The following is a 27,046-nucleotide window of genomic DNA, read 5'->3' as shown; positions in this document are numbered from 1 at the left end:
CCATGAATCACAAACAATTTCTATTATCAATCTGTAGAACAACCATTGTTTCATGTAACTGATGAGCAAGAGAAAGGGAAGCACAGTACTCATGAATTCAAAAAGGAGATTGTGTCCTTCTTTGTTGAGAATAAGTGAATATGAGAAGAATCCATGGTCATGGCCGCCAGGACTACAGGATGTCAGTTGGACTGAAAGAATTTGCAGTTCAACAAGGTTGTGACAACAGATTAAACAGATGCTGTGATCTAGAAAAGAAGATGCACCTTTATTGTGACTTAATTATCCAATCATCTCTACACAGATTGAAATGACCAATGACAACCAGGATCACATGATCACTGAAATTCATAGAACTAATGTAAAAGACTCTACTTATTGTGAGATGGCAGACCTTTCTCAAGAAGGGGGAGATGTCCTGTAGTTCTAATTGATGGAAGGGTTGTAGAGTCCAGAGGACAAAATGTCCATAAAACTGGAAGTGAAAAAGGCAAGTAGCCATTCTAGGGCAGAACAGCACAGGGGCAATGCACTGGGAGGCAGATTCTCCCTTGAGTAGATGCAAAATGTCAAGAGAGAGGACTGATATTATTAAACACCAGATAAAAGGTGTACCTATCTCTGAGTCATCTTTCCTAATATTTAGGGCCATATCTCCCATTTGGCACACAATGGGTAAAGCCATTTCATACATTTGGCCCTTAGTACATATTTTCCTGAAGCATACCAGAATTTAAGAAGCTATTATCACCCATCATCAGTCATGTTTGCCTTGGAGACAATATGGAGATGTAAGGACCATATTTGAGATACTCATGTGAAAATGGAACTCTAAAATGTAGTAACAAAGATTGGCAATGGCAGACATTTTAAGACATTGCCAGCATCTTCAGGAGGCACTTGACCTACAATTCAAGATGACCAGTGTGAATCTGATATTCCCCCTTGATTCTATATGTAGAAACATAGGAACTGTATCTGAATGTAGCCCTAGGTCAGTAAACTGCTTTTGACTGGTAATATTTTTGAATCTGGGTGAGAATGACATCATTGGTTTAAAGAATACTACAATATACATAGTGGGCAGGAGGAGCAAATACTTTAATCAAGTTTTATATTTTTCTCAGTAAGCTTATCTCTGTATACACTCACTTCTTGGCCATTCTTAATTCTGGAGGAGTGTTTTGAATTTCTGACACATAACTACATGAATGGGGATACAAGTCCAGTTACAGAAAGGAGGGGTCACTGCTCTGTTCAGCCACTATCCATCTTCTCCCTTCCTCCTCATTGTCCTTTACTTTCTGGCAGATGTGCCATATGTTGCCTATCAAAAATATTCAACTTGGTTGAGTTTATTCCTCAGAAGGACCCCCTGCATGCATAAGTTAACCTACAACCCTATTCACTGGCACATTGTTTTACAGACAATACTGGCTTACTTTGCCTAGTGATGGACATGGACCTTCCACATTTATTAACTCTCTTTCCTTGCTGTGCCTCTGAAAGCATATATTCCACCTGCTCTGGTTGACACAGCAGGTGCTGGCAGATGGTCATGGAGGGTTTAAAATATTAGATAAGTGTACAAGTCTTCTCCTACCTAGGGAATCACATGCCGACAGGCAACAGGTCAGAGACCTGATGCCCAGTGCCTTCTGTGTCCCATAGAAGGGAGCACACAGGTGCGAGTACATTTTACAGATCCCATGTGGATTCTTCCAGTTTTCGAGGTCTGGGGTCACCACGTCCAGGCCTGTGGCTTGACTCACCTCTGCTGATTTCCATATAAGGATGTGGCCATTTCTTGGGTTGGGTGTTGAGGAGCTACACCCTAGCCAGACCTGGAGGAATGTGGTGGCAGGCACTGATAGACACTTAGGGAATTTGGGCAATTTCAGTGGTTTTGCAGCAGGCAGGTGTTACTGTATCCGTGTCTGTGACTGTTGTAATAAGTTGAAAAAGGAAGGTAATAATACAATCATACAGTGATCTTCTGCCTCAGTGTCCGTTTGCCCACAGAATGAATCACTGCAATGAGGAAGTCCTCAGCAGTATTCCTTGGGTTGCAGAGCAGATTAAGGACTGAAAAAGCACCTTTGGTGCTGGTATGAAAAAACCCAGAAAAACCTACGTATTTGAGGCTGTGTGTTCTTTTTTACATTCTCTTGCTGCTCATCCAGCCAGTCTGTTGAGCGTAAGGAGGGGATCTGGAAGATAAGTTCTACATGCGTCCACAATGGTAGATTTAAGCAGGTGGCATATAGTTTGGCCATAATTATGGTATTTTTCTTTTTCTAGAGGTTCCCAAAAAAACATACAGTAACCTCTTTTGCCAAGAATAGACACCACTGCAGCATTCTCTTCCCCCTTCATCAGCCAATCACAGATGCATGTAATCACACGAGCATGGAAAGAAGAGGAGTGTATTGTTGTTCCTCAAATTAGAGCTCAAGTGTATACATCACAGGTTTCCCCAAAAACTAAAAACTAATTTGATGAATACAAATTTAGCAAGCTCGTATGCAAAGACCACAGAAGTTTCATATGCTGTGATACCACTCCCACTGACCATCGAGACAGCTGCAGCGAGATAGTCCTAGGGGCAGATGTGCTGCTTAATTTAAATTATAGCACACACCACCCCTATTCCCAACTCTCCCCATGTAACTAGCACTCTTTGCTATGGGGATACCTGCCTCCCGAACGAAAAGCATCCTTACCATACCAGCTAAATCTACGTGAACCTACTCCCACAGCTTATCTAGTATCCAGATGGTCTCTGTGATCCCACTGCTCTGAGGCTACCCAAAGAGCAACATCCAACTTCTTTGGTCCTGTAAGGAGGATTACGGGGACGTAGATGGATTTGACTACATGCACAAAAGAGAATGTTACTTACGAGATTTTCATCGCACAGTTCCCTGAACTGGTGGAACTTCTGGGACATGAGAAGCTGAGCACAACCCACAGCACTGCGAATCTTCTCTAGAACTGAGAGAAAGGAAAAAAGGACAAGAAAATATATTGTTATGCAAGTCAACAAAGTAAGACAACTAAAAGTGGTTCGGCATAGCCCCTTAGGGAACCACTTGAGCCACCCCTGCCGTAAAATCAGTAGTTTTTTTTTTTTTGAGACACATGCTGTTACAAATGTATAATCAGCATCATGGTTTCTCATGTACATCTATCCATTTTAAATAAACCATCTGCTTTAATTCGCAGTTACTCTCCTTTTTAGGGTCAAGCGCGCAAGCACTCTAGTCTGCTGTAATCTCTCTGTAGGCTCTTAACCACGCCCACCACACGCCTATCGGCTTCATTGGTTCGTGGGCTTGCCTTTTTAAAAACACCTGATTTTATTTGTGAAAGGCATGCATGCGTCGTGCCTTTTCTGGTGTTTAATGCAAAAAGAACAGATGATGGACAGAATGCTGGACAATGGAGACATTCACCCCCAGTCGCAAAGATCTCGGTTTAATCCATTGTTTTTTTGCTCACCACGCCACCCTAGTTTGGACCCAGCCATAGAGAATTTAGTCCTGACCCTGTTCCCCGTGGGAACAGTCCAGCCTGAACTGCCAAGCAAGGTCCTCCCTTGACTGGAGAAAAGCATCTTAGGACCGGTTTCAGGGTATCACCCTTCATCAGCCCGGCTTGCTTGAACCCAGTGGTGCAGTGAGCACGGGACCCACGTCTGGGCATACCCTTCCCACTTGGGGCGACAAACGAAAAAAGAACAAATGATGGACGGAATGCGGTACAATGCAGACATTCACTCTCAGTCACAAATATCTGGGTTTAATCCATCGTTTTTTTGCTCACCACACCACCCCAGTTTGGACCCAGCATTATGCAAATTAGTTTTGACCCTGTTTTCCATGGGAACAGTCCACCCTGAACTGCCAAGCCAGGTCTTCCCTGGACTGCAAACAAGCAGCCTAGGACTGGTTTCAGGGGATCCCCCTTCATCAGCCAGGCTAGTTTGAACCCAGTGGTGCAGTGAGCATGGGACCCACGTCTGGGCATACCCTTCCTACTTGGGGCGACAAACTGCCAAGCCAGGTCCTTCCTGGACCAGAAACAAGCATCCGAGGACCGGTTTCAGGGTATCACCCTTCATTAGCCAGGCAGCTTGAACCCAGTGGACAGTGTATTTATAACTCTAAGTCACAGGGCCTCATGGCATCCATAAAAGGAAATATCTCAGACTTGTTCCAGTTAATGGACAGTCTGGAAAAAATTCCAAAGCACATCACCTCACGAATGAGGGGGGGGGAAGATTGGTAGGAGGATCTCTCACAAACAATAGTATGTCATCTGCATATAGAGACATTAATAACGTACCATGAGGGAATCTAAGGCCTCTCTCTAAGTGTTGCTCTTTCAGGTGCCTAAGTAAGGGGTCCATAGCAATGATGAAGAGGAGAGGGGAAAGCAGGAAACCCTGCCATGTAACTCGCATCAGGGGAAAGGGTTCAGAGAGTACGCAGTACAATTGAAGGCAGGCCAGGGGAGCCTTGTAGAGTTGCACAATAAGGCTCCTAAAACCATTTGGGATACCCAGCTTGGTTAAAGTAGCAGGAAGGAATGGCCATTCAAGACAATCAAATGCATTTTTAACATCAAGCAGGGTGTCCGCCGCAGGGATAGTAGGGGGAGATCTGATTAATGACCGCAAACAAAGAGCAGAGATTAATTGATGTATAGCAATGTGCAATGAACCCGGATAGCAAAGGAGAGATTATGTGTTACATTAACAGGGAAAGGCATGGGGCTATCATCTTGGCTAGGATTTTGTTGTCATGGTTCAATAACGATAGAGGTCTGTAAGAAGTGCAGAGTTGTGGGGGCTCATTGGGTTTTAAGTAACAAGGTGATGACAACTTCATGAAATGTGGTGGGAAGTGTACCCTTTTGAAGGGACTTTGCATACATTTCTAATAAATGTGGGGTCAAAACTGGCCTGTAGGCTTTGTAAAAGTTACAGGTGAAGCGGTCTAGTGCAGGGGCTTTGATGCCACCCAGGGAATCAATAGCCTGAATGATTTCCTCACAGGTGATGGGGGGCAGGGAGGAATTGCTGTTGGCCAGGTTCAAGCCAGACCATCGCTATTTCAGACAAAAAGCCACCCAGCGAGGCGCCATTGTTCATACGGGATGGGTAGAGTTGCTTGTAGTATGTCATGAAGTCATCTATAATAACCGGGCCATCAGTAGTGATAGTGCCATCAGGTTGCTGAAGACCAGGTATACATGTGGTATGGTAAGGTGGGTTGAACAGACAAGCCAGTGTGCTACCTAGCCGCTTGCCCTCACCATAGTGTTGTGCCCTAGCAGACTTGCCCAAATAATTCACCTCTTGCTCAGCCAGATCCTGAAAATATTGCTGATGTATGGCTCTGGCATAGAGAGGTGCTATAACTGCGTCTGCCATGGTAAGTGCATCAATATCACACAGATTCACCTCAACTCCATCTAAGTAATTTCCGATGCTGTGGAGGACTCCCACGTGTTTCACAATATAGATGCCTCTTTTAGAGGCATTAAAGGCCTCCCACAACATAGAGTGTGTCTGTCAAGTGCCAGTGTTAGTAGCTAAATATTCAAGCCCAGATTTACATTTTATGACGCAAAACTGTGCAAATGCAGTTTTGCGTCAAAAACTATAGCGCTGACTTGCACCATTCCATTATGCCAGCCAGGCACCAAATTTATGGAATGGAGCAATCCGGGGCAAAGGGTGGGCTAATGTCCTGGGAAATTACGTTAGGCAGGTGAGGGTGGCGGTATGGGAGAAGGGAGTTTTGCACCAAAAAATTATGTTATGCTAGTTAGAGTAAAAAAAGATGACTCTAACCAGCCTAGCGTCATTTCTTGATGCAAAACCATCCATACCACATGACTACTGTCTTACAAAAGCCAGGAGTCATGCACACCACTCCAATGGCCAGCACAGGGGACAAGGGTCCGCTGGGCCTGGCCATTGCACCCAGTGCCATGTGGGGGGGAGGGGGCATTTCAGGGCCACCACTGGCAATTTAAAAAAAATCTAAAATACTTAACTCTACTTACCTATACTTACCTGGGATGGGGTCTCCAACCCCTGGGGTCCCTCTGGTGTGGGTGGGGGTGATCCTGGGGCTTGGGGAGGGCACCTGTGGGCTCTTTCCATGGTGTTTCACCATGGATTTGGGTCCACAGGTCCCCTAACGCCTGCCTTGACCCAGGCATTAAATAATGGCGCTAAAAAGGTTTAGTACCATTATGTAGGCCTGCCTCCCTTCCGTGCACCATTTTTGCACGGGAGGATGAATAAGGACGCTAATTCAGCACAAAGCAAGTATAAATCTTGACCTCAGTTCTAGCATCACAAACCTCCATTCAGAAGGCCTCATCAAGGAGGGCATTTGTGGGATAATGCCAGGGCCGCAAGAGTGGGGCATGGCATGGGATGTGCAATGTGGCAGCAACAGGGGAATGATCTGAGAGCGTGTGAGGCAGGTGCACAATATCATCAGGCCATAGCAAGACTCCGAGTGAGAGGTACCAATGATCAGTAGGGACCCAGACATTATGTGGAGCAGAATAGAAGGTACAGTATCTCTCGTGCGGGTGGCGGAAGCGCCACACATCGGTGTCTAAAAGGTCGGTGAGGGCCTGTAGTGAGTGTGGTTTAGTAACTGCAGTAGAGCCAGCGGAGTCAGTGGTGGGTTGGCAAGTGATATTAAAATCCCCTCCCAAGAATACATAGTCGGCCTTACACCGACCCATCTGAGCAGAGAGTTCTTGTAGAACTCAGGGTTATGAGTATGTGGTGCATGGATATTCACTAGTAGCAGAGATTTCCCAGCCAGCTTCCCCAAACTCCATGTGAATATGAGCTGTATTGGGCAAAGTATTGGTGGGGACCCCACTGAGCCGCATAAATGCAGTCGTGGCACGGTGGCAGGTGGGTCTCTTTCAGAAGGGCCACCTAAACGCCATGCCTGTGAAGATAAGTGAGAACATGTTTCCCTTTCCTCAGGTTGTTAAGGTCCCTAATGTTCCATGTCATACAATGAAGTGCAAATGCTCGTGCCCTGTTACTGTGTGTCATCATAGAACCAAAGGTAAACATGGAGCATGGAGTGCAGAACGTAGCGGTGTAGTGTCATGAAGTGAAGTGAAAGTGTAGCTCCTGTAAACCAATAAAGAACAACTGGAATTTCCCTTCCCCCTCGCACACCAACCCAAACAGTGTTTGGCGAAACCCTGTAAACCCCCAACCAAATCCGAAAAAACCCGGTATTAGTATATACCTCGGGGGAAGTGACAATGCTCAGGAAAGGCAATGCCCATCTAAACCATGACTATACATAATTAACAATAGCCCATCCGGTGTTCCAGCAGCTAGTAGGATCATTGGTGTTTCCCCATTGATAGTGTAAGCATTGTATAGTGCCATGCTAGACACAGGGCTAAGCGCTATATAGTCTGATTAAGGGTTCAGCGTGGACATCTGGCGCCAAGGTAGTGGGGAAAATCGAGGATGGTGTATGCCCCAGCGAAGTCTTTGCACTTTTGTGTTGCTTCCAGAACATGACAAAGTTTCCAGGGGGATCAATGATATAGTGCTGACCATTCATTTCCACACATAAATGTGCTGGGCATTGTATGCCATATTTGAGGCCTCTCTTCCAAAGAGTGTTTTTGATGTCTGCAAATTTATGCTGCGCTTCGTGGATCATTAAGGTAAATTTTGGGAAGAAAGAGAGGGTGCTGCCCTGATATGGCAATGGGCCTTTGTCCCAGGCGAGTCGCAGGACTTTGTCCTGATTCCTAAAATTAAAGAGTCACGCAATGATTGGGCGAGGTGGTGCTCCATGTTTGGGGCACTGCCCGAGTGATCTGTGGGCCCTCTCAACGGCAAATGTGGCAGTGAAGGAGTCTCTGTCAAAAGGTTCAACCAACATTGTTTCCACAAAGTTGTCGATGTGGCCATTGTTGGTGGTTCCAGCAACCCCCGCGATATGCATGTTATTGCGGTGGGACCGTGCCTCCAAATCTTCATTTTAGGTGACAGTGATTTTCTGTATGTGGTCCACTCTTTCAATGCGCTTAACCATGTTAGTATTTCGGTTTTCGATTTCGGAGAGCCTGCGTTCAGCACCATCAAGCCTGGTGAGACTTATTCATGCGATACAACCTGTGCGTCAGTGTGTAAAACCTGGTGTTAATCATCTTGTAGCCAGCCATAATTTGGCCATAATGACAGCAGTCCCCTCAAGTTGGGGGCTTGAGTCTGTGTCACCAGAGGGGACACTGCCACATGGGGGAGTGTGCTGTATTTGCGGGGTCCTCACAGCCTCAAATGTAAGTTGCCTCTGCTTGAGATCGCCCGGGACCCATTTTAGCTACTGTAGTATGACTCGTCATGCAGCAGGATTGGGTCAGTCAAACACAGCATGAGAGCACGCCAATTCTAGGTTGAACGCCACCTATATAGGGAAATCAGCCAGCCCAGCAAAATAGTGCATTCAGAATGGTGTATGTCAGCACGCAATGAGCATTAGAGGGCAAGAACTGTGCACTATGGTCTGAACCCAGCAACATGGGAGGTCTTGACTGCGCCACTGATGGGGTTTGAGATGGTATAGGGGCCCCAGCCAGCAAGGGCTCGTGCAGCAGCAACACCAGCACCAACAGAAGAGACACAGGCAATGTATTCTTAGTAGCAGGTGAAAAGCAGCCTAGATAATTTGCAGGTTTTGCGTTGGGCCTCAAGCAGGTTGTGCAGAATATAGGGAGCGAGCAACTTTACCTCTGCCTCAGTCTATGGTGAAGTAAATAGTGGGAGATGAGGGCTCCGTGCCCCAGCCCCCCTCAGCCAGACCGATGACTCACCACCTCCGCAGCCACCAAGCAATAGCACAAGTGTTGGGACTCATCGCTGTCGGCTGCATCTCAGTCGCAGGCAAGAGCAGTAAGCCTGTGGTAGCAACCATGAATTTGCGGGGGTAAAGGCCACCAAGCGCTGATAGTCATCTGGGCTGGGTCTCTGATTCAAGGTGTTCAGCCGGTTTCGCTGTCCAACAACAAGGCATCTGGTATGGAGAGACAGGGCCTCAGTACAATTTCCGGAAAAGCCCTGCTGCTGCTATAGACTCCCCAGCACTGCGAGGGTAGAAGGCAGGGGAGGCCGACAAGGTCTGCGCATACTGTGACCCTGTCCTCAGGCTGGCCCAAGGGCCCTGTCCCTGCGGGTCCTACGAGGCCACATCAGGCCACAGTGACGGGCTCAGGCTATGGCCATGATCTCGCTAGTCTCCTGGTGCGCAAGCAGCATCATGAGGCAGAGGACTGTTAGCTAAGCGTATATCTATGGATTGAAGGCTGCATTACGACTGGTATTTGCCCGACACCTGCCACATTAGGGCGATGCCTTTGGGACCTTTACTGCCATGCGGCCATCTTGGTCACTGGCTTGGCTAAGCCCCCTTCTGATAGAGATTTCAAATCCAGGATCCAGAACTTGGGAATTTCCCCAGGGCCCAGACTGGATTGAGAGAATTTCAGTAGCAATTACCTTGAGTGTCAGTGGGTGGCATTATGCTGCTCTGAGACAGGTCTATTCATATAGGGCCACTATATCTGTACCACTGCCATACAATAACTTTAGTTTCTTTCTTTCGCGCCTTCTAATGCCAGCCGGGAGCTCCTTCAAATCCTGTCAACTTGACAAATTTTTCCCTCAACTTTTCCAGTGTTCAAGGGACATGTCAGGCCCCATCAATCCCACCATATGGAGTCACATGATGCTTTGAGTACCCCCAGGCAGCTAAGTTGTTCACTGACATCGGAACTGATTCCAAAGCTGATCCTGATTCACCCAACTTACCAGGGCCATTAGCGACGCCACAACAACATAAAGAGCTTCAAAAGGCCCTTGACAACATTTTTGGTACTTCTCCATAGCCCTCTGCATGTCTTCTGGCCCCAAGGATCCATGATGGCCAACACTTGGGTGACCAACTGTGGATTCATCTCTCACACCGACTGTGCCTCTCAACCTCAATCCAAGCTCAGCTCCATGGCACCAGCCCTCGTGCAAAGCCCAGTGCTGCTTTCTGCACCACAATGGTCTCCACCAGCCTGAGTCTCAACATCGACACTGATGTCACCAATGGCGAAAGCGGAGTTGATATGGTTATCTGACTTCAAAGAGCACCAGTAAACTCCGAGGTCATAGGCAACTCTCTTTTATTCACATTCAGACATGAGACCTCACAGCTACAGGATGATGATGATGCTAATGTTGACACCACATATAGTGACAAAAACCTTTTTTAGACCTTTTCGATGCCAGTGGGCTGCATATCTCTCTAGACAGTGGTTTATCCTCCCTTGACCCGGCTATGGCAACAGAAGACATTGGTTTATCCTCCCTTGATCCTGCTTTGGCATCAGTAGAGACTGCCTCCTTTGCTACAGTGATAAGGAGCGTGGCAGAAGTTTTAGACCTAATCTTGCCCTCAACAAAGGCCAAGACAAATGTACTTACTGAGGTCCTTAAAGCAGGACAAACCAAGAACTTCTCCTCCCTTTTAATGAGGATCTTAATGATGTACTGATGGACACCTGGGCAAAACCAGGATCTTGCACTGCAGTTAATAGGCAGGTGAAAGGATGCATAGGCCAGCCCCCGGGGATCTGGATTTCTCCCTGCAACATTCCACTCCAGAGAGCCTGGTGGTGCAGGTGCCCCCAACTTGTCTCACCCCCTATGTGTTTCTGACCACACCGCCAGACAGAGAGTCTAAACACATGGAGATGTTCTCCAAACATATGTTTTCATCTGCCACCTGGCTGGATTCGTGCCACAGGCTTTTCTAACAATGTCCAGCAATCGCTAATAGGCATGCCCTTTGATGGCTCTCAATTTTGAGAGCCATCAAAGAGCCTTAGAGCGATTTAAAGAGAACACTGCTACAGCAATCTCCCTAGGCCTCTCACTGCCCGTTTGGGAGGGTCCCCAGCAATTCCACCCATTTCTAGGCTTTCGTAGGGTATACCAGCATATAGTAGATGCAACGCCACAACATTCCTTAACAACAATAGGCCTCTCAGTCCTCTCAAGGCAGAGACAGGGAAGCAGGCCGACAGGGTCCCGGCCACCAGGGGCAATGATCTACTCAAACTCCAGATGCAAAACTGCTTTAAGTCATCCTCGGCAGCACACACTGGTCCTTTGGGAAGCTGCATTAACTTTCTTCTCTCTAGTATAGAAGCATTACATCCGACCAATGGATGTTCCTGATCATGGTACACAGTTACTCCCTACCCTTCTTGTCCCATCCACTAGAAATGCCACTTACATTGCAATACCTCCCAGGGGACCACTTGGCCATACTATGAGAGGATGTTCAAGCTCTCTTGGCCAAGAGAGACATAGTGAGGGTTCTGACAACAGAGACTGAAACTGGCTGTTACTCCTGTTTCTTCTTCTTGCAGAAAAAAGGATGGAGGTGTTCATCCCATCCTTCCTCTGGGCCCTTTGAACTTCTTGTTCCAGAAGGACAAGTTCAAAATGCTATCCCTGCCTGAAGTGCTGTTTGCCCAGGATCCAGAAGTCTGGATGGAGGTGTTGCATTTGCAGGACACCAATTTTCATATCCCCATCCTGCAATCCCCCAGACATTATCTGCAGTTTCAGGTATCCAAGAGCACTTTCACTTTTCTATGCTCCCCTTCAGCCTTACCAGTGTATCTCGGGTGTACAAAGGTGATGGTGGTGGGCGCAGCCCATCTGCTGAGGTTGGGAATACCAGTCTTCACATACCTTAACGACTGGCTACTAAAGGCAGACTTGCCTCAAACAGTCATAAGCCACTTCCAGAAGACGGCCAATCTCCCATCAACGTGTCAAAGTGACATCTAAGTTCTTCACAGCAACTCGCCTTCATCAGAGCCATCCACACAACAGTGCTTCTTGGTCTCTTGGCTTCCTGCATTCTACTTGTGGACCACACCATTTGGCACATGTGGGCTCTGAAGTGGGGTCCGAAGTCTCAATGGGCTCAGCACTAAGGGAACCTATCAGAGTACATCCAAGTGTTGAAGGAGACTTCAAAAGACATGTAGTGGTGGCTGCTCAGTCGCAGTTGGATAGGCGGCAGACTTCTCTTACCTACCCCACCCAGACGTAACAGTCATGACAGATGCATCGCTGCTGGGCTGTAGACGGCGCCTGGGTGAGATGCAGATCAAAGTACTCTGGGCTCCTGAGGAAATTTGCCTTCACATAAACTTATTGGAGTTGCAAGTGATTCGCTTGGCACTGAAGGCATCCATCACAACAATCAAGAGGAAGGGATGCAGGTTTTTATGACCACCACGTGGTACTGGAACAAACAGGATAGTGTGGAGTCATTGGTACTGTGCCAGGAGGTGCTACATCTCTGGAAGTGTCTGAACACTCAGGTCATGTCCCTGGTTGCCTGGATCTTTAAACACCAGCGTGAACAAACTCAGCTGCCACTTCTTAACAGATCACAAATGACAGTTGCACTCAGAGATTGCACAGGGCATCGTCCAGTAATGGGGAGAACCCTGGCTCTATCTATTCACCACTGCAGAGAATGCACAATTTCCACATTTTTCGCACTGGAGTTCCAAAGTCAGCTCTCACTTGGAGGTGCTATTTGCCTGAACTGGGATTTGGGACACCTGTATGCCTTAATGCCCAACCCAGAATACTGAAAAAGATTTAAAAAAAGACCAGGCCCAAGTTGTCCTAGGACATGAATACTCAAAGTACGGTCCGCGGGCCTCATGCAGCCCCTCTGACCTTTACATGCGGCCCCTCTGGCAACTTGAGCACTGGGCAGCTGTTTGCTCAACTCCACACTAACAATAAAAATATTAAATAGACACACAATCATTTATTTCAAACTTATTTGGTGTAAAAGAAAAGAAGTAACTAGGGACTCCTGCACTTAACTTTAGAAATGCCTTCATTTTTAAAGACATCTTGCAGCACAAGTGTAAAACCAAGACAGTCTCTTCAAAATTAAAAAAGTGTATTTAGTTAACATTCAGAACATGTTTGCCTTAGTACAATTTATTTCATCAGTGCATTGAGATGTATTCATTTAAAGGTGATAGTTTTCATACATAAATTTGGAAACATAAATTCTTTCCTCTACCATGAGACATCATCAATAGTAAGTTAAAGAGGCAAGCCACTTGGTATGTGCACTTTATGGGTGGCCTGGGTTCCTATCATACATTAACAATATTATAGTTTAATAAATCAAACATAGAAGCAGGTTTTGTGCAGTGCACACCATGAATCATGTATTTCGAGGTCATCTTAAATGTGATAATGTTGAAAAAGGAGGGAAAGTGAGACTAAACAATTGCCTAAGAACACAAAATTTGGAAAAGTGGGTAAGCTGCGATTAATTCCAGGTTTTCTGGTTTCCCATTGTTTTTTTCAGCCACTAGATGTATATAATTTGCTTATCTTACACCTACCTTGCCACCAATCCCTCCAGCTACCCCACCCGACCGACACTACCCTGACCCCCCAGGCACGTCACAGACCAAACTTTTTGGCCCCAGGGAAAATGTTTGCGAGTACCCATGTCCTAGGAGAATGTGGTACCTAAAACTTCTGTTTCATTAGCATAGGTCCTCCAATCCACCTGCCCCTTGGAGAGGACCTACTGTTGCAACAGCAGGGACGAATCCTGTACACGAGCCTACAGCTCAATGCACGGAGATAGAACGGCAACATTTGAAGGTTTTTAATCTCCCTCCGGATGTGCTTTGATGTCATCCGGGCAGCCATGCACTCCTCCACTAAAACTGTACATGTGGACGCTGGGAGATATTTGATGTCTGGTGTTCCTCCCATGACATACAACCCTTACAAGCCGAGCTATCTGACACCCTAATGCTTTGTCTTTCTTTAGCCCAGTGAGGCCTTGATGTGGCAACAGTTAAGGGATTTCTTTTGGCACTTTCGGTCTTCCTACTTCTTCCAGATCAGCCATCCCTGTACAAATCACCTGTTGTGATGCATTACTTGAAGGGACTGATCTACATGTTCCCGCCAACACCTTTTGCAAAGCTACAGTGGACCATAATTTGGTTTGATATGCATGCCTTTTTGAACCAATGCACAGCTGTTCTCTCCACCTTCTGACCATAACAACAGTATATCTCACTGCTACAACATCTGCCCCGCGAGTGAGACAATGCCAGACTTTTTTTCGGTGCAACAACCAGATACATACCTCTTCCCGGACTAATTGGTCTTCTGGACAGAAGCGAAATTCCGGCCGAAGGTAGCCACACCATTCTATATATGGCAGTCCATCACCTTACCATCTTTTTATGCTCCACCTCACCCCTTTAAGGAGGAGTAACAGCTCCACTATCTTGATCCTAAGATGGCCCTGAGCTTTTACATCGATTGGACCAGAAACCATTGACTGGATGGTCAACTTTGTGTAGTCTTCTCTGGAGCGCAAAAGGGAAAAAAAGGAAAGGTGGTGCAAAAGAGAACTATCACCTGCTGGATTATTTTATGCAATAAAATCTGCTATGATCAAGCCGAAAAACAAGCCCCCGTATGGCTTGCACACTCATTCTACATGAGTAAAGGCTGCAACTACTACCAGTTTTGGACATCGCTAAGTTGCGACATGGACATCCCACGAAGCACTACTGCCTGAATAGTCAGGTTTGGAGAGACAGGTTTTTTACCTGCTCTGTCCTGCAGGATTTCCTGGCTTGGAACATTCTACAGACTCACCACTTGGCGAGGTACTGCCTTGCTATCCATGCACAAGGTGAGGAATCTGTGGATGAAAGTCTCTATCAGAAGAATGAGTTACTTGCCTTTGGCAACGCATTTACTGGTAGAGACTCTGTTTAACTGCAGATTCCTCACCGACCCACCCTCTTCACCAGTCTGTGGAATGGACTCATACAGTCCGCTAATGAGATGCCAACCTAGAGATCTGCACACTGGCATATTTTATTTCTTTGTGCTCCGCATCAAACGGCGCGAACAGCTATCAGAAAGAAACTGACATCTGTATGCGGAAGAGATGCTGTTATGGTGGGCCCGGTGTCACACCTGAGGTGAGATAGACCCAATACGGAGCCACACAACACCACTTACTGATGCGCAAGGGAATTCGCTTAAAAATTCTCCAGATACAATCTGGCGCCTGTGGAAGTTCACAAGGTGAAGAATCTGTGGTTAGAATCTCTACCAGAAATGGCATTGCAGAATAAAAATCACTAGTTCTTTATGAATACTTAACAATAATGAAACTGGAAGAGTCATGGGATTTTAAGCAGAAACTACAAAAAATAATATTGGTGGGTCTCTTGAAGTCTAATCTGCGACTTTTCATAGAAAAGTGATGCATTTTGTACATATTCACCATTGCAGCAAATACAACAATATCTACCTATTTTCATGCATGATGCAACACTGTTTGCTTGTTCACAAAGTGCGTGACTCTCCTAGGTATCATACCCCTGTAAGAGTGGTTACTTATTGTTCCCTGTGTGTGTGGAGAGCCAGGCCTGCTATCTTTTGTGTGATCAGCCTGGCAACTGAGATTGAAAATAGACTATGCATTACATATGCTGCTTTATATGATATTGTATATTGTATCTCAAATTCTAAGAATGAAGACGGGATCTTGAGTTGTGTTTCATGTGTTAGTAACAAAATGTGCTGATTGATCATTATTTTGCCTCTAAATACTGCTCTTGCATATTTCTGGATCTGTACAGTGTTAAATCTCCCAGATAACCTATTAAACACAGGCCAGATTGAGCCATTGGCTTCACACTACATAATGACATTGTACTTCATTGGTTCAGTGTGGGAACATGAAAACAAAGTACCATGTCACTAATCCCACAGAAACATGCCTTCAAATAGGGTGCAGTGCTTGCTATTTTGTGGGCGAAGTACAGAAATATAGATATGTCTTCACCGATTCAAAGGAAAGGATGAGCAATATTAATATGTACTCACACTTCTGACGGATTGGAGAATGGGCTCACCACTAAAGAATATCGTGATGTGAGAAGGCACCAAGTACTAGATCTTGTGTTTGTCTCAAAATGAAAAAGTGTTGATTAGCTTCTTCAGCCAAAAAGGTTTACTTTCTTGTTAAGACTGAAGATCGTCTTATTTTCTGAAAATGTCGTCCCTCAGATGTTGGTATACTGTACATGGACTGCTCCACTGCCTTGTCAAAGTTCCAGTGTTGAACTGGTGGCCTGTCAGGCTCTCAGGCACTGCTATATGGGCTAGCTTGAAAAGGTCAGTGTGGGCCTTTTGTTTTAGTCCTATTATGGCCCAATGGATCAAAACAGCTGCCCCACACACTGGCCCCTTCATGAAGACCCATCTGGCATTGCTAGAGTGCTCTACACCCCTGTCTACAAATCAAGAGTACCCATCTCTGGCAGTGGAGCTGGGATGCATGGGCCATAAGGTGGGGTTACAGAAGGTGGGGATGGGCATTGAGGATGTAGGGGAATAATGCAAACCCTTTGAATCATTTAGGGAGAATTGGATAAGTGGAAGCCCCATGGATCATTGAGCAAGGACTGGAAACCTTTTGAGGTTTCTTCATTCGACAGGAAAGACTGAAGCAAATGAAAAGGGAGGGTGGATAACGCCACCAAGGACCTTCTTTGAGAATTGTGGGTATATGTGCAGCCCTGATCAAAAGTAGCTGCCACTGCAGCTGGTTTGCTGCATGATTGGCCAAGAGGCATTGACAAAGCCCACAAGACCAGAGAGCATTGTTTGCAGGTAAATGTAGCCACCCTCCCACTTCACAGCACATCTTTGGGAGAGAGCATTTTACTGCAAAATGGCAACATGGCTGAACGTTTTGTTGGTTTCGAGCAGTGATGGATAATTGCAAATGGTTTCAATGTTTCAGGTTTGTCTGCTGTGAATTGTCAGCTGGGAATCTGAACAGTTGTAAGTGCTTAGATCTATGGTAATGAGTGGGGGGGGGAAATACTACAAAGAACAATCAGTCAAGTCTCAGTTGTCAAAGGCTCGTTTAGGACTGTAACACTACTTGGTGTGACTACCTTGAAGAGAGCAGGAGAAGGGTCAGGAGTCCGCAACAGTGGTACTAGATGGTCAAAAGGTGGTGTGGGCTGGTGGACCCAGGAACATGGGCTTGTTTAGGAGAGGAGTGAAGAAGAGTAAATAATAGGCGTTAATTATCAAATAATTCATTGACATATTTTATCAACTTTGGAAGAATGAAAGCTTGAATTGGCCCAGCAGAGATTCACACTCATGCTGTGTATGTTACATGAATGTTCGCAAGTGGTGTGCATGACCACCTTACAAAAATCCAAACCTGCGGCATACTCAAAGTGGTGCTTATTACATTTGCAGCAAGCACATTAACCTCGCTAGTAGGTATTATAATGACTCAAGTCTGTTTCCTAAACTTGCCGACAAACACAAATCGAAATATCTGCAGAATCGTTGATAACCCACTAAGCTATCTGACGAGGGGGGGATGGAAGGGGGACACACTTAGAAAGCAAATACATCCTCTAGAAGATATTAATGGGTTCATACTCCAAATGTGACTGTGGCCAGTTTAGATGTTACACTAACCAAACTTCGCAGAGCTCGTTTTGTCAGGGACAGAAGGATGACAATCTACCTACAAGGCTCTGAAACTGCGATATCGTAACACGTGCCAAGTTAAATTAAAAAAATACAACTACATGTGTGTGCATACATGTAAAAACATATTTAAAATCCGTTTGAACGTATTTCATATATTCCCAGGAGGTGCCTTGTTAACAACCACATATGTAGTTATAAATGTATCAACTATTTATTAAATATGATTGTTGCCTTCTGCTTGCTTGAAGCTTCTCCTGATGTTGAAAGTTTACAAAACTTTCTAGGAAGCCCGAAGTAATAGTGCTCAGTTTTGTATTTTGCACATTTTCCAAGTGTGTAAACCTGTTTTGAGACCTGGCAAAAGAAGCAGGATTTTGTGAGACTAACGGGGACAATATTGTGTACATGAATAATATCTTCCCATTAAGGATGAGCTGCGCTGCCTTGAGGTGAAAATCCTTGCACCTCCACATTAGATTTGTTTTTAATTTGTTTATCATGTGATCGTGCTACATTGTCTTGTATTAAGAGAAACTGTGTATAGACTAGGTTACATTTACATGTATTTTTAGCTCTTAACTCCAAATTACCTTTTTGTACTGGTAAGTTGAAATGACGTTTGTTTTTTATTTTTTGCTTTGCTACTTGTTATTTTGCATTCAAATCTAGTCGGACTCAGGTACCTGAGGTGTTATGCTTTATTTTTAACATACACAAAAGTATATGTAGGATTGTGTGTATAAAACAAGACTACAAAGAGTCTGTTCCACTTTATCACCTAGGGACTTTAAATCTGACCGAGTACGCATGGGGAGAGGCAACTCAAGTAGAATTCCAATATTTTCCATTTCAAATGTTCCTTCTGACACAAAGGCCTATATTTATACTTTTTTAGCGCCGCATTTGTGACGTTTTTTGACACAAAAGCGGCACAAACTTAAAAAAATACATGCCCATATTTATATTTTTTAGCACTGCATTTGCCTCGTTTTTTTACGCAAAATCAGCGCTAACTTACAAAATACAAGTGTATTCTGTAAGTTTGCGCTGTTTTTGCTTCAACAAATAACGCAAGTGCGCTGCTAAAAAAGTATAAATATGGGCCACAATTGTATTTTGTAATTCTGCGCCGCTTTTGCGTCAAAAAGCGGCTCAAATGCGGCACTAAAAAAAGTATAAATATGGGCCAAAATCTCTCCAACAGTGCACTGCTTTCCTTGGATGAGAGCAGAGAACGGCCACATAGAAGAGCTTTGAACGTTCATGTTCTTTTAATGAAATTTGTGGGTATTTATCTGGCTAAAGAGTTAACATGATTTGCGTCTGATTCTAAAACAACATTCTCAGGGGCATATTTATACTCCGTTTGCGCCGAAATTGCGTAGTTTTTTTTGACGCAATTTCGATGCAAAACTAACTCCATATTTATACTTTGGCGTTAGACGCGTCTAGCGCCAAAGTCCATGGAGTTAGCGTCATTTTTTTGCGTGGACACCTACTTTGCGTTAATTATATGCAAGGTAGGCATTCCCGTCTAAAAAATCGAGGCATGTGCGTGGGATTTATACTCCCGGGCAAAAATCACGCCCGGGAGTGGGCGGGTCAAAAAAAATGACGTACGGCCGCTTTTGCGCCGTATTTTAGCGCCTGCAAAAGGCAGGCGTTAAGGGACCTGTGGGCTCTGAAGGAGCCCACAGGTGCCCCCCCATACCCCCAGGGACACACCCTGTCACCGATGCCCACCCCAGGAGGACACCCAAGGCTGGAGGGACCCATCCCAGGGACATTAAGGTAAGTTCAGGTAAGTGGTTTTTTTTTTTGTTTTTTGTGGCATAGGGGGGCCTGATTTGTGCCCCCCTACATGCCACTATGCCCAATGACCATGCCCAGGGGACAGAAGTCCCCTGGGCATGGCCATTGGGCAAGGGGGCATGACTCCTGTCTTTGCTAAGACAGGAGTCATTTCTATGGGGGTTGGGAGTGAAAAAAAATGGCGCAAATCGGGTTGAGGCGCAAAAATTGCCTCAACCTGACTTGCCCCATTTCTTGACGCCCAAGCTCCATATCCCCCTACGCCGGCGCTGCCTGGTGTACGTCGTTTTTTTTAACGCACACCAGACGGCGACTGCGGCTAACGCCGGCTAACGTCATTCAATAAATACGCCGCCCGCATGGCGCTTCAGAATGGCGTTAGCCGGCGCGAATTTTTTTGACGCAAAACTGCGTTGGCGCAGTTTTGCGTCAAAAAGTATAAATATGGGCCTCAATGTTTCCATTCATTGTAGGAAACTTACAACTCACTACACAATACACAAAACCATTAAAAGCCAGGGAAAGGTTCGACTTCTGTACCTTTAATTGTATATACCTATGACCCTTAGTCCTAGGTCTGCTAATATTCTGCATGGTGGAAAACCTGCATGGAGGGAAATCTGCATGCTCAGAGTTAAGATTTTCTCTCTTCATCACATGGAATCCATTTTTACAGATTATTTATCCATGTGGTTACTTACACACAGTGGATAAATGGAGATGCCCTATGCAGTTGAAATAGGTCCATGGTTGTGAGGTCCATGGTTGTTCTGCACTATAAAATCATCAAAATTGCAACCATTTCAAATTAAATGTCTTATTACTGCTATCTTGTGGGTTGTCTGAGCTAAATCTCGGTTAATGCAAATCACCTCTGCAGGTTTCTTGAGTTCTGTGATACACAATGATTGGTTAAAAATACTCTTGTACCGATTGTATTTTTCATTTGTTTAATTGTCTTTTTCAATTCTTCAACATTTTTCATGAAGATCTGTTCAGTCCTTTTAATTTTTTTTAAAAATATAATAAGGATCTGTATTTGCTTATGTAGCCTTAATCTTACTGACCCTCATCAAAGAGAAGGCTGTTTTGTTCTAAAGAAGTAATGGAAACATAGATTTATGTCTTCAATTATTACACAGCTGTCTGTTTAGGATATTCTTACTGAATGATCACACACCTGGGGCCTCGGTAGATTCTTGGAGGCAACATGTGTGCATGCACAATACTCCAAACTCACTTATGCTAAAGTTATTCAGAGGAAAGAAGGACTGGCGTATGTTTCTGGAACATTAGCTCCACTTGGTAAAAATGCTAACAACACTTCCCATTAATCAACTGATTTCTCAAGTTGTTGGGGAAGAGGGGTAGCTAATTGCGAAGTAATCAGGAACTTTCCCTCATATTTACCCTGACATTTCTAGGCATTGGAGATACTTTGTTGTGGCAGCCAGGACCTTTCTAACAGACCTTATGAAAACCTTAGACACTGTGGCCTACATTTATACTTTTTTAGCGCCACATTTGCGCTGCTTTTTGACGCAAAATCGGCGCAAACTTACAAAATACAATTGTCTTTTGTAAGTTTGCTCTGATTTTGCGTCAAAAAACGACGCAAATGCGGTGCAAAAAAAGTATAAATATGGGCCTGTATTCCTTTGGAAGCGTGCTTTAAGCCTGAAACAGACCACAAAGAAGTATTCTAAGGATTTAATTCATATTTGTTAACAATCGTTAATAGTTCGAAGTAGTAAGCCTTAGTTACCTTGAAGCAGTGCTTAATTTGTAAATAAAAAGGTGCCAGTGCCCAAAGAAACACGCGGCTGCTGCAATTAAATGTGTGAACACAGAATACTGTGGTGGCGTAATAATAGAGCCGTCTCCAGCCTCTCCAATCCATCTACAGCCACTCCCTGCCCCTTTAGCTCACTCTTGCAGCTTTCTGCTTTCTCCCTTTGTGACGCCTTTTCGTTTTTCTCTTGCTCCGTCTTTCCCATATGTGTCTTTTGCTCGCAGTAAATGCTCGAGGCAGAAAAGTAAGTGCCGACACTCAAAAATAAGTGCTGGTGCCCGCACCAGACACAACAAGCACAAATTAAGCACTGCCTTGAAGGGATATAGAACTGTATTTTTATTGCACAATACCAGATCCAATTTTACACGAGCAAACGGAAAGGATCCCTTTTTCCTTTCAAAGCTTGTTGAGGCGTACATATACACATATTGTATGGTAGATGGTGGTGGATGTTACAGGAAGAGTTCAAATCTGGCAGTGTGAGCTATATAATTCTGATGAATGTTTGTTATCTTACAGTTCCACAAAAACAGTAAACAACTTTGAGCGTGCATCGCAATCTGAGAGTGTGTAAAGAAGGGGCTCAGTTGAGTGGGATAGTACACAATGGTGCCCTCCAGAGCCTTCAGACAAGGTACGGAGGCTGAGAGCATGCCTGAAAGTACCTGGTAGTGGAGTGTGGATAGAAGGCTACATTTCCACTGTTAGAAAACAGCTGAAGTGCAATAGACAGTTGTTAAGAATTAAGTACACATAACAGTTAGATCCACAAACTAATGCTTAAAGTAATACATTCAGAAATGTACAAATGATCTTTTCTTAATAAAAAATAAATGAACTGCATCTTGAACAACAGTAACTACAGTCCCGCCCTTCACTCCTACCATCTACCAACTAGCAGAGCTACAGAAGAACTATGCAGCACATCCTTGCTACCAGGTGCGCAACTCCTTCTGGGCTAGAAGGGCTTCAGCCCCCTTCGTCGCCTTCTTCAGCCTGGGTTGCAGACCGGCTGCAACTTCTCCTTCAGATTTGACCTCAGTTTGGTGGCCGTGCATCAAGTGGGAAGATGGCATTTGATGCAGGTAAACAACAACAAGGGATGGTGAAAATGGAGCATACTCAGAACCAGTTTCTTCTCACAGAATTCATGCTGCCCCTTTAGCTCAGAAGCGAGGAGCTTCAATACACATCTGTAGGGCTGGGCACCAGCTATGAGTGGCAAACCCTTTTCAGCTGAATAGCCTGGAGACACCTAATCAGCAACTGAAGTTGATGACCTGATGGGAGGGTTTGGAGCCTGACCTGCGGCGCTACCTCGGTTGAGGAGATGGTTCAGCCCACCCCAAAGAACATAATTATTTAAGGGGCAGTAGGAGCCTGAAGGTTGCTCCATTGGGGCAGTTAAATTAAACGAGGGAGTGAAGAGTAGGGAGGGGAAGAGAGTGCATTTGGGAAACCAGCAGTACCTGAGGCCCTGAGGGGCAGCTGCTGATGTCCGTGCAATAGGAGGAACTGAAGGCCCTGAGACAGTGAAGGACCCTATTTCGTTGTTTAGTAGATGGATTTGTTGCCCTCTATAATTTATGCTCCTTTAGGCAAGCGCAAAAGGATTAAATACATGGCCAGGCCTGCATTATCAGGATGTTAACATAACACACAGGCTACGTGGAGATGACCACAACTAGCACATGAACCATCTGTGGTACCTCAGGAGCTAAACATGCTTTCATGAAAGGGATTGAACTCAGTGCCATCTCGTTACTATATATCAGTATTTAGTGTGCAAGTTTCTTGATATGGCAACAAAATCAACTCTGTCCTTAATTTAAAATGTGAATCGTCTGCAGCTTCAAACCCAAGGGGTAGGTGGGTGAAAGGAAGAGGGACAGGCAGCAGACCGAGGACAGGTGGCACTGGTGTAGCACAGGCAGGCATGGAATGGTTAGATACAAGGGCAGGGTGATATGATGGAATGGTGAAGGGGCATGGAATGTGTGGAGACAAAGGAGAGAAAGAACAAAGGAAGTTTAAAGACACTGGATAGCTGAGGAAGCCAGGTATGGACAGAAGGACTGTAGGTGCATGGCGATACTAGCAACCAGTGGAGAAACAAAAGTGAAAGAATGGATGGACAGACTACCTTAGGATAGGAGAAACAGAGCCATAGTATGGGCGGAAGGAAAATAGGAGGGGTGCGAGTCATTGCCTGGGATGTGAGGAGAGACCGAGATTAGTGGTGAAACAGACAACAGGAGATCAAGATGAGGGCATACTTTGAAGACAAGGTCAAGGAATGGGTGGAGAGATACTCTAAAGATGGAAAGTGAGGGCCAAAGCAGAGGCCAAAAGACAAAAGGTAGGGGCTGAATGGTAGACAAGGTGAATGGATGAATGGGCAGGCAAGAATAAGGGATGGGTAGATAGGCAATTACTGGGTGGAGGGACAAAGGATAGGGACAGAGACAGTGCCAAGGAGAGGACAGTGAGTAGAACAGTGGAAGGGAGGAAAAACACAGTCCAGAGATGGGTCAACAGACATAGCCAATGGATGGAAAAGGAAGGCAGTGCTAAGGGATGGAGAACTACAAGGTCAAAAACAACAAATAAAGTAAACCGATTCACACATAGAATGTGAAAAGAGTGTGTTCGAGTTTTCTAAATCACATACATGTTTTGCATTAATAAAAGGCTAATTAAGTTTAGGAATGGTTCAGAGTAGCAACAAATGGATCCTTGTCATAAGACACCTAGGACCTCATTACGACGCTGGAGGTCGGCGGTAATATGGTGGAAAGTACTGCCAACAGGCTGGCGGTACTTCCCACCATATTATGACATTGGCGGTTTGGCTAACAGCCACCGGGCAGGAGATGCGGGATTATGACCCCGCCTACCCCCATGGTTTTCATGGCTCCCTTACCGCCACGAAAACCATGGCGGTAGCCACTATCAGTGACAGAGAATCCCTTCCCTGTCACTGATAGAGGTTTTCCCCACTCCCACCCCCTTCCCTAGAGGTCCCCCAACTCCTCTCCCTCTCCAAACCCCCCTTCATTCACGCCCCCTTCACACACACACACACACGCACGCATACACACACCCAATCCAGCATTCATCCACGCATGCATACATCCATTCACACACACATCCGCACACACTTTCATACATACAAGCAGACACGCATTCACAGAACACAACATACACGCACTCACACATCCATACATGCACACACATTCAACATGATACACACCCACATACATGCACGCACAAACATACATCCCCCCCCCACACACACACAACACCCCCACCCCCTGTCGGAGCACCCACTTACCTGTGTTTAGGGGGTCCTCCGACAGGAGACGGGATGGGGCACTGCTGCCAGCAGCAGCATCTGCCAGCAGAACATGGCCAGGTCATATTATTGGTCATAATACGGCCGGTGACGGTCTACCGGCGGCAGCGCCACCTTACCATCATCCGCCGGCATGGCCACAGCTGGATTTCCGCCATCATTCTGGCGATAATCCAGCTGTGGTCATAATACGGCGGACGGCTGGTAGCTACGGCGACGGTCTTTTGCCAGCTGTTACTGTGCCGGTAGGCGGTTTTTACCATCACTGTCATAATGAGGGCCATAATCAGAACAATGACAGCTTTGTGACACAAAGCTCATTGCATGACAGAGAAACTGTGTGAAACAATGTGAATGGTGGACATAAAAAGGTCAAATAGGTAACATGGCAAAGGTATATGTAGAAAGACAGAGCAACCTGAGTGGATGGGACAGCCAGCTGAGTGCATTTGAGAGACCAGTAGTGGCATGAGGGGAACAGTCATTAGTTGCAGATGGAAAGGACAGCAGTTTGCAAGGTAGCAGAGGGCGTAGGACTGTGAGCAAGTGCAACACCCTGCTAGAAAGAAAGAAAAACAGTGACCTGAGAGGTGTTACTGTATGAAGAAGAAGCGCCTTGACAAATAGTACAAAACAGAGGGGACAGCAGGCAGTAGAGACAGGGTGGTACCTAAGAGATGGCAATATCATAAAGAGATATCAACGCTCTGAGAAGGTAGACTGAACCATATGCCCTTATAGGGATTTCACAGGGAAGGGGCAGTGAGAAATAACACCAGAGTGAAAGGGCAGCAACACTCTTAGGGCCATATTTATACTTTTTGACGTAAAACTGCGCTAACGCAGTTTTGCGTCAAAAAAATTAGCGCCGGCTAACGCCATTCTGAAGCCCCATGCGGGCGCCGTATTTAATCAATGACGTTAGCCGGCGTTAGCCGCCGGCGCTGCCTGGTGTGCGTGTAAAAAAACGACGTACACCAGGCAGTGCCGGCGTAGGGGGATATGGGGCTTGGGCGTCAAGAAATGGGGCAAGTCAGGTTGAGGCAATTTTTTCGCTTCAACCCGATTTGCGCCATTTTTTTCGACTCCCAACCCCCATAGAAATGACTCCTGTCTTAGCAAAGACAGGAGTCATGCCCCCTTGCCCAATGGCCATGCCCAGGGGACTTATGTCCCCTGGGCATGGTCATTGGGCATAGTGGCATGTAGGGGGGCACAAATCAGGCCCCCCTATGCCACAAAACAAAATGAAAAAAAACACTTACCTGAACTTACCTTAATGTCCCTGGGATGGGTCCCTCCAGCCTTGGGTGTCCTCCTGGGGTGGGCAAGGGTGACAGGGGGTGTCCCTGGGGGCATGGGAGGGCACCTCTGGGCTCCTTCAGGGCCCACAGGTCCCTTAACGCCTGCCTTTTGCAGGCGCTAAAAAACGGCGCAAAAGCGGGCGTACGTCATTTTTTTTGACCCGCCCACTCCCGGGCGTGAATTTTGCCCGGGAGTATAAATCCGACGCACTTGCCTCGGAGTCGATTGTTTAGACGTGAACGCCTACCTTGCATCTCATTAACGCAAAGTAGGTGTCCACGCTAAAAAATGACTCAAACTCCATGGACTTTGGCGCTAGACGCGTCTAACGCCAAAGTATAAATATGGAGTTAGTTTTGCGTCGAAATTGCGTCAAAAAAAAGGACGCAATTCCGGCGCAAACGGAGTATAAATATGCCCCTCAGAAAGCAGTACTAGAAATGCGCACATAGTTACTATACTAGATAAGGTTTTGGTGTTGGTTACTTCCTTAAACAATCCCTTGAAGATCTGCACTGGGATAATCCTTGCACGACCATTTTAGGAGGACATAGCAGGTGTTGTTTTCTACCAGGCCCTTGCCAGCATTTGGCAGTTTGTGCGGGAGTCCTACAGAGCTGTAGAAGGTTAAGTAGGTAAATGCAAGGGTCCCACTTTGCTCTCGTAATTAATAGTGTGAGCCAAACTTTGAGAGCGAACATCAGAAGTCGTCAGCTCAGGCATTTGCAGAATCTCTTTTTCGTTGTTTGCACTATTTAAACCCTATACCCTCCAACATTGCTATGATTATGAGGTTGCTGCTTCCTTTGAATAGAGCCTAAACATCTCGCTATTTCCATATATACATGTCCAGCCATGACTTTGTCCTCCAGCCCTTGAGCTGATAAGCTCCTCTTGTTTAGCTGGTCTAGCAGTAGCCTTTTAGGGGATACACTGAACACCTGATTCTAGCACTTAACTAATTTAGCACTATCTCAAATGGAATAATGTTGTTTATTTTTACAGTTTTGCATTGTAAGATTGCATGGAATCTCAAAAAAAGCCTCCTGTGTATTCTCATGAAAACTGACCTTGAATTAAAACTTCTGATTGT

At 45.6% G+C, this 27,046-nt stretch overlaps 1 protein-coding gene across 11 annotated transcripts in view; it reads right to left on the bottom strand.

Annotated features, from left to right (window-relative positions):
* Window positions 1-27,046, bottom strand: part of DLGAP1 (DLG associated protein 1) — a 2,415,981-nt gene that overhangs the window by 53,629 nt on the left and 2,335,306 nt on the right. For all 11 annotated transcript variants that reach the window (XM_069219941.1, XM_069219948.1, XM_069219940.1 and 8 more), the window contains one exon: window positions 2,903-2,994. In XM_069219941.1, coding sequence (XP_069076042.1) covers window positions 2,903-2,994 — 92 coding nt within the window. The remainder of the gene's footprint in view (window positions 1-2,902; window positions 2,995-27,046) is intronic.

The sequence above is a fragment of the Pleurodeles waltl genome, chromosome 2_2, assembly GCF_031143425.1.
Source record: "Pleurodeles waltl isolate 20211129_DDA chromosome 2_2, aPleWal1.hap1.20221129, whole genome shotgun sequence".
Taxonomy (NCBI): Eukaryota; Metazoa; Chordata; class Amphibia; order Caudata; family Salamandridae; genus Pleurodeles; species Pleurodeles waltl.
This window is presented reverse-complemented; position numbering and strand designations above follow the sequence as displayed.